This window comes from Callionymus lyra, chromosome 17 (genome assembly GCF_982586985.1).
Source record: "Callionymus lyra chromosome 17, fCalLyr1.hap1.1, whole genome shotgun sequence".
Classification (NCBI taxonomy): domain Eukaryota; kingdom Metazoa; phylum Chordata; class Actinopteri; order Syngnathiformes; family Callionymidae; genus Callionymus; species Callionymus lyra.
Window position 1 is genome coordinate 807120 of NC_141834.1, and position 8283 is coordinate 815402.

The window sequence follows — 8283 nt, forward strand, 5'->3', positions numbered from 1 at the left end:
TCTCTTTGCGCTTGATGGAGTCTACTAACTCCTTTAAGAAACATCTTAAGACGTTTCTATTTGTTCAGGCTTTTCCTTGAATTTCTCGAACTCCTGTGTTGTTCTCAGTATTATCTTGATCTTTAAAGTATGTACTTTTTTGAGTATTGTTTTGATTGTTTAAGCGCTTTGTGACCCTGGTCTCGAAAAGCGCTATATAAATAAATATTACTTACTTACTTACTTATTGGTTTTTATAAGTGTGTAAAGTTTGTAAACTTGTTTCTATGTAGACAGTAACAATTAAAATAATTTGAACCATGTATGTCTTATTCTTTCAAATAATTATCTCAAGATAAAATAAATATTATTGTAATATAAGATGGTAACACATAAAACTCTTCCAGAAGCCATTATGTTGGTGACCCTTTATCTACTTTTATTCAGTAAAAAAATACATATTTATTGTTGTATCATTATTGAAAAACAAGAAAAAAAAGTGTGAAACATTTGCATGCATTTATTTATGATAATTAAATATAATTTCATGAGTATTTGCTCTTCAATCATTTTAATTTAAAATGGTAATCTCTGGCACAGTTTATATTAAATATTGTATTTAATCTTGATCAGAATAAAAAATATAAGAACTTGAATATGCAGCATACATATTTAAAAACTGTACATGTCAGTTCATTAAAAACAGTAGTATATAGAAAGATCTTGAACCAGCAATGGCAGCTCTCGGAAGGAATGCGAGAAATCTGGACTGGAGAACCTGATAATCCAGACAAGTGACTCCTGCATTCTTTCTGCATTCAGCTGCAACACCTGGAGCGACAATCCTCTGACAAATGAAACCGAGAATGAACAGAAATCCTTAGATTGACCCAAGGCCATAATGGCTAGTATCGTCATAAGATGTTAGGTCTAGGTCAAAGTAATCCTCAAGCTTCCACTGCAGTGTTTCGAATGTGGGTCGGTCCAGCTCATTCTGCGTCCAACACTCCATCATGATATCATACATAATTTTGGGGCAGTGGGGAGGGCATGACATCCTGTACCCGAGGGGGACTTTCTGGACCACCTGGTAGTTTGTCATACCTGAAAATAAGAATATTTAAAAATGAGGAGACCGATGAATAGATAAGTTACAATGGTTGCATGAATTCTTACTTGGATACGGCATTTGGCCAAAGGTCATGATCTCATACAGTAAGATTCCAAAAGACCACACATCAGACTTAATGGTGAACTTGTTGTTGTGGATTGCCTCAGGAGCGGTCCATTTCACTGGGAACTTGGTCCCCTCTTTAGCCTCGTAGACATTCTCGTTCTCTTTCTGGAAACACAAAACAGACTCTTTTTTTTTTTTTTGTCAAACACTGGATCGTCATCTTTAATCAGAGAGAAACCCCTAAAATGGAAAGGTTGTTAAAAATGTGTGATTCTTTTGGATGGCTTTAGGAGTCCAACTATAATGAGACACGATCATCTGACTATTTTTTTTTTACAAGTAAACACATTTTGTATACGTTTCTAAAATGAACCTCACCATGAAGACCCTGGCCAGGCCAAAATCTGCAACCTTGCAGATGTTGTTCTCCCCCACCAGGACGTTCCTTGCAGCCAAGTCTCTGTGGATGTAATTTTGAAGCTCTAGGAAAGCCATGCCTGCAGCCACCTGAGATGCCATCTCAATCTGGTCAGAGATACGTAGAGTGCTGCCGTTGTCCTCTGGAGTCGCACGCAAATGTTTTACATTCATTATTTTCACAGATGACATATTTTTGTGCCTTTCAAAGTTTATTTTAACAAAAAAATGACAAAACAAAATAACCAACTTTTCTTAGTACTGACCATAATTGCAAATGAAACTACATAAAGTAAAGAGGTGCGGTCTCCTGAATTATATACGTTTACTGTATATTCATAGTAGCTGGATTCCCTCCAATCTTTCTGGACAACATTCAGACTTTGTGGCTTAATCAAGATATGGCTTTATTCTTTTAATTGTGTCCATTGAATCGTTGTCAGTGTTCACCAACCCACTTATCGAATAAGTTTTCCAAGACTTTTCAAGGGGGCTCAAAGCCACCAGGTTGCTACTTTTAAATTAAAAAAAAGAAAGAAAATCAAGCATCACATGGTTAAATAATCCACAATCAGGGGTCTATGTTGGTAAAATTGAACTATTCTATGAAACCTCGATTGACAAATGGTTAAAAGATGAGATAAACAAGGTCTTACTCTGCAGGTATTCTAGAAGACTTCCATTTGTCATCAGCTCTGTGATGATGTAGATGGGCTCCCCCATGGTGCACACGGCATAAAGCTGTATGAGTTTGGCGTGCCGCAGCCTCTTCATGATCTGTGCCTCTCTGAGAAAGTCTTGTGGGTCCATGGTGCCTGTACAGACAGTTATTAAGTGATGAAAGCAACAAAGTCGTCTGAAGTGTGTACCTTCTTTGAGTGTCTTCACGGCAACTGCAGTGGTCTCATTCCACAAGCCTTCAAACACTTCTCCAAACTGACCGGCCCCCAACTTTCGCAGCAATTTGATGGACTTGCGATCTATTTCCCATTGGTCCACTGTGTTGTATGACAGGCCATAGGTCTGGGGGACTTCGATCTATGAAACACACTTGTGATGTGAATTTTATATATATATTATATATAATAAAGAATACAATAATATTTACATGCATTTATATTTAAATAGCAAAATGGTACATCCAAACTACTTGTAAATGATAAATGTAGTATTTTATTATAAATAAGTAATTGGCGAATGCCGATTACCTTGGCTTTAAAGGGTTTCACGGACACTAATTAATTGTTATTGTTCGGAAATAATAGTATGAAATAAATTTAAAAAAAGCCTAACAGTGTTCTATAATAAAAACAATAAAGAGACTTGTTATCTTTCAACATCTACATTTGGTTTGGGTTTTATGGATGAGCATCTTTTACTAGCATAGCTTTTAAAAAAAGGCACAGACACAGGGTTACAGCCTTTAAACATTTTAGATCCAATCTGAAAAAAATAAAATATAAAATAAAGAATCAAAACTATTTTACCTTGAAAAGTAAAACATACTCTGTATGAAGTTGGTTAGCATAGTTAAAGAATAGAGAGATAATCATAATATTGTATAGGAACTTTCAACTTTCAATTTTACCTTCTTGCATGGTTCACCAAGACGTACACAAAGTCCATCAGCCTGCCTGGAATAATATTGCACCAACTGCTTCAGAGTGTCAAATGCCATCGTTTTTGACACATAGTAGGCTCCGCTCTCCGTTTTCCTTAGTTTGTAATGTTTCACTCTCCCACTGTCTAGCACTGCAAGTAAAATAGGTATTTATTTAAACATTGACACTCAAGAAAAAAATAAAATCAAAACTCAGTTGGATATTTCGATAACGTATAGTGTTATAAGAACTATAGAAAATTAAAAATCCAAATCTCACTAGTACTAAGATAAAAAAAAAAAAAAATCCAGAATCTCTTTCACAAGCTACTATTCTGGGACATCGTCTTTCCAAAGGATGCTTAGGGAGTGTTTTCAAACCTCCACCTCCAAATTCCAGCAACAAACAAAGAACGACGTTAAATAAACTATCCCATCCAAATTATTCTGGTCGTCCTAACTCCTCAAACCGTTAGCAGTTTTTGTGGGGATGGGTACTGATTAATTAACAGAATTTCAGATGTATAGGGACTTATTGTCATGTTTATTTTCTGAGATGCACGCGCGAAACCAAGAACGTTTGAATATCTTGCAAAGGTTTGTTTATTCCAAAAATTAGTTTTACAAGGTGAAACAAACGCGTGCGTGCGTGCGTGCATATATATATATATATATATATAGTTATTTCATTAAAAGATTCTACCCACGTTCACCGTTTCTTAGGTCATGACCACATGAAATAGCCCCTTTTCCAATCAAACATCTTCTCTGAGGAGATTAAGCCATTTCAAACTTCCAGTAAAACTACTGAAAACATTGTTATACACATGCTAGGCCTGTTAGAGGTGTTTTAATCCAATTGTAACAACAAAAAAGTTGACAACATGGTGCATGCACAGAAAACAGCTCGACCTTATTATACACAGCGGCCAGCAGGAACATGGTGAGCACCAATGAAACTGTGGGTGTGGTCATCTGTTAGATAAGAATAATTAAAGTTTCAATTTAATTCTGGTTTGAGAAAATTAAATGTTGCCTCAACACAACTAACCTGGTTTGTGACTGGTTTCATACCTGCATTGTGTGATAGTTTCTCCGCTTATTAAAATGAAAAAGTGGCTGAAGATTTTCGTGTTAAAATTATTATCAGCTTCTATAAAATGACCACTATGATTAGTCTGCTGTTGTTTCGTAGTTAAGAGGCACACTTTGTTTGTTGTTTTTAATTATTCATTATAATAAATGGAACCAACAAGTCAATAATAGAAGTTATGAAAACTTTGAATAACTGTATGAGTAATAGATATGTGTACATGGTTAGTTTATTTATACTCTAGACTAGTGTAGGGGACACATATTAAAATAAAACCCAAACATGTCTGTTCACTTCATAAAGATGTTTGTGCCAAATTTAAAAAGCACACAACTTAAAAATAGTTTAAAATTTATTCAGTCAGCCTTTTAGTCAGCACTAAAAAGCTGTATAGTAAAGAAGACTTTCAGCCTAAAATCCACAGTGGTTGAAGAATGCATCACTCATTAGTGGTAGAACCGGTAAAGCTGTTTGGCACACTTTAATTATAGTACAGAAGTTTATTTATCGTAAAAAGCAACTACCAGGAAGTGTCAGAGACAAATATAGGATCACACATTTTTTAAATGCTTAACATTCCTTAATCTGATCCTAAAGAGACAGAATAGTTCTGCATTTAAAGCAGAATCATAAAAAATAATTATTTCAAATTGTTAAAAGTAAAGGTCCAATTTATTAGAATCTCACATACAGTAGCACCCTTACATAATTTAGAACAAAAGATATTGGGTTGTTTGTGATCTTTTCTCGGGCCCTACATATTCCATATGCACACGTAGGCAACCCTAATGGCCACCACTGATGGCAACCACTTGACACGAGGATAATCTATATAAACAAAGACTTAAAGTTAAAATCTTGTCAGGCGTCGATCAACTCATCACTGTTGGAGACAATTTGACTGCATCAATTCACCTTACAATTTATATAATGAAATGTTTAGGTTAAGGCAATTCATAATAACAGTGGAAGGCCCGTCGATATAAAAATGTGTTAAAAAATATGAATGTACAAACTATCCCAGAGTGCAATCCAAAAAATATAAGTGCTGAAACGTGCTTACGGACTGTCCTTGAAAAGGAAACAGGAGTTCACAACATTTTAAAGATGTACAAAAGTCAGTCAGAATACATAAAAACATTAAATTGGAAACAAATAAATCTCCATTTTTGTCTTCACGAGAATACATATATATTATTATTTATATTTATTACTTAAAAATGTTATGCAAAGGGTGTGGACATGCGTTGGTGATATTTTCTTATTATATTTGAACTTACCCGAGAGGGAGAGCTCTCCTCGCTGGCTTTCACAATTCCTGATGAGAAAAGCTCCATGTTCATTTCCTTCCGCCAACAGCATCTTCTCTGCATCCAGCCGCTTGGTTTCAGGAAAATACCAGCTGCAGCAAAACACCAAGAACAGTTATTTATCTACCTCACCCAGTCGTCACATATGACAAAAGTAGATCCTGTATAAAAACAAAAACTAAGAAAGTAAATAATTTAAAAGGTTATGTGTTGATTTGAGTGTCTCTTAAATATATGTTGGAACTCTATTGTTCTCATCAGTATGTGTCTGGTAAATATTTTTAACAAAACAGTTTTGTTCAGGTTAGAAAATGTGCTAATGCGCCGCCCATAGAAAATGCTTCGTTTTTCTGGAGATTCAATCTTGTTATCCCAACAACACCCACTCTCTGTGATTGGTGAAACATCGAGTTGTGTCAGTGCGCAAGAGTTTACGAGAGCGGAGGCCATTATGATATAATAGTGGGGTTCAATGAGATATAGCTCCAGAAAAACATTGTTTTTAGTGGGCAGGGCTTAAGCACATTTTTTAACGTAAATATTTCAGTTAAAGGTGTTTTTTTTGGAACTCAATTCAACACATTAGTTACCCTTTAAGTGTTTATATGGGGAATTATATTGAGTCCTGGACCTGACATACCACTCTGACAAACCATGGGCTCATATTCAGACTCACACTTCCATATACTTGGAAGCGGATGATCACATCTGACGAGTACCTGTGTTTATATATATATATATATATATATATTATATATATATATATTATAAAGAATCTTAAAGCTTTCTTTTTTGTCAACAAAGCAAATATTTGCTTCTATACGTTTGGCAATGATCTTGTTGATCTTTTTTTCCAAAATGAACTATAAACTAAATCAACTATTCACTCTATAGGCCAACACACACACACACACACAACACCAGATTTGCGTGTAAACAAAATATTTTTGGGTTTCTGGTTTGTTTGTTTGTGTTTAACAAACAATCAATGATGAATCAAAATCGCATGATTACCGTAAACCAGAAAAACCTGTATGCAGCAACACTCCGAAAGTAGGTTTAAAACCAGTTAGTCATGAGATCACAAAGAGAGGGTGATACAACACACATCCATAAGTAGTGCAATGATCTTACTTTGAAATATTAATGTAAGTAAGTAATTTATATTTATAGAGCGCTTTTCTAGACCAGGGTCACAAAGCACTGAAACAATAAAAAAAAACGAAAAAAACAACTTAAAAGAGTAATATACTAAAAAGATCAAGATAACACTGAGAACAACACGAATGGTTGGTCCAAAGGTTTTTGTTCACGTTACTTGAACATTTTAACAGCTTCACTAATTATACTCAACCACTGATAAACTCACACAAATGGACGACTTTGAACAGACAGTTTATGACATATTATTTTTCGATAAGGTTTATGTGATCATGTGTTCATTGGCCCTTTATGGTGGAGTATGCAAGTTTACATTTCCACTGGGAATGATTACCAGCGACCAGATTTACTTCCTGGTTTTTACTCATTAACCAGTTGAGGGCCAACTTTGGACTCAAATCACAGCTAAACACAACAGTACAGATAAACATGAATATATTTGAAAGCATGTATATATATATATATATATATATATATATATATTTTTTTTTTTAGAATCCCTTATTAGTCCCGCGAGGGGAAATTCATATATATGCTTTCAAATATTCATTCATACAACCACACACGCAATTATAACAGTATAATGTAAAAGTTTTCTCACGGTTCTGCATTGATGCTCTCCACAGGAGCCACGTAGTTGGCAGGGATGTAGCCCTGCTTGGCACTCGAGATCCCAGTGACGGCCCGAGCGAACCACCAGTCTCCCCCGCTCCTGTCCAAGATCTCCAGCGTGTCCCCTGCATTGAAGCTCACGTCCTCCTCCGTCCGGGCGGAATAGTCGTAGAGGGCGACGTAAAAATTTCCGTTCGTGTCGATGGATTGTCTCGGTGAAGCCCACCGGCTGTTGCCGGGGCTCCCAGCCGCCGGGTTCACGATCACCACCGCGGGAGGTTCAGTCGCTGTCTGCCGAGTCCTCGACTGCTCTGGTTTTTTAAAGCAAGCCAGGAATCTCTCCCAACACGTGGATAATCTCTTCTGGATCTCCATGATTCCTCTTCGGATCCAAATAAACTTCAGCAGTGTGGAGGGACGACGGTGGATGTCATTGTTTCACCAGGAAAGCGGAGAGATTCCGCGTCTCGCTATTTTGGGGAACTAACAATAAACACACAACACCTGCACCTGCCCAGGAATGAGGAGCGGTACTGTGACGTCATATGATACCAGTGGGCGTGATCAAAATGCGCCGGGCAATTTAAAAATTGTATTTTATTATTATTAAATACTTATATGTATTCAAGCGTGTCTTTTTCGTACTCTAGAGGAAATCACATTTTAGAAGCTTCAAAACCAAGAGGTATTGAGAGGAAGAAGTAGCTTTTATTTTAAGCTACATTAAAGTCAACCTTGATCTCAAATACAGACATATATATAGACATATTACGTCAACCAAACAAAGCTTAAAACACTGATCGTCATAAACCTAGTTACCACACCCCTTAACGTGTATTTCAGAAATGTAAGTAAGTATAGTATTTATATTTATAGGGCGCTTTTCTAGACCAGGGTCACAAAGCCCTAAACAATAAAAGAAAATACTCAAAAA

General features: G+C 36.0%; 1 protein-coding gene across 1 annotated transcript; it reads right to left on the reverse strand.

Annotated features, from left to right (window-relative positions):
* Positions 1-484: 484 nt before the first annotated feature.
* Positions 485-7849, reverse strand: frk (fyn-related Src family tyrosine kinase). Its single transcript, XM_087812191.1, has 8 exons — positions 7339-7849; positions 5547-5668; positions 3162-3325; positions 2443-2611; positions 2230-2388; positions 1535-1716; positions 1156-1321; positions 485-1083 (listed from the first exon to the last, which is right to left on the reverse strand). The coding sequence occupies exons 1-8, from the start codon at positions 7722-7724 to the stop codon at positions 860-862; spliced, it is 1572 nt and encodes a 523-aa protein (XP_087668317.1). The 5' UTR covers positions 7725-7849; the 3' UTR covers positions 485-859.
* Positions 7850-8283: the final 434 nt, after the last annotated feature.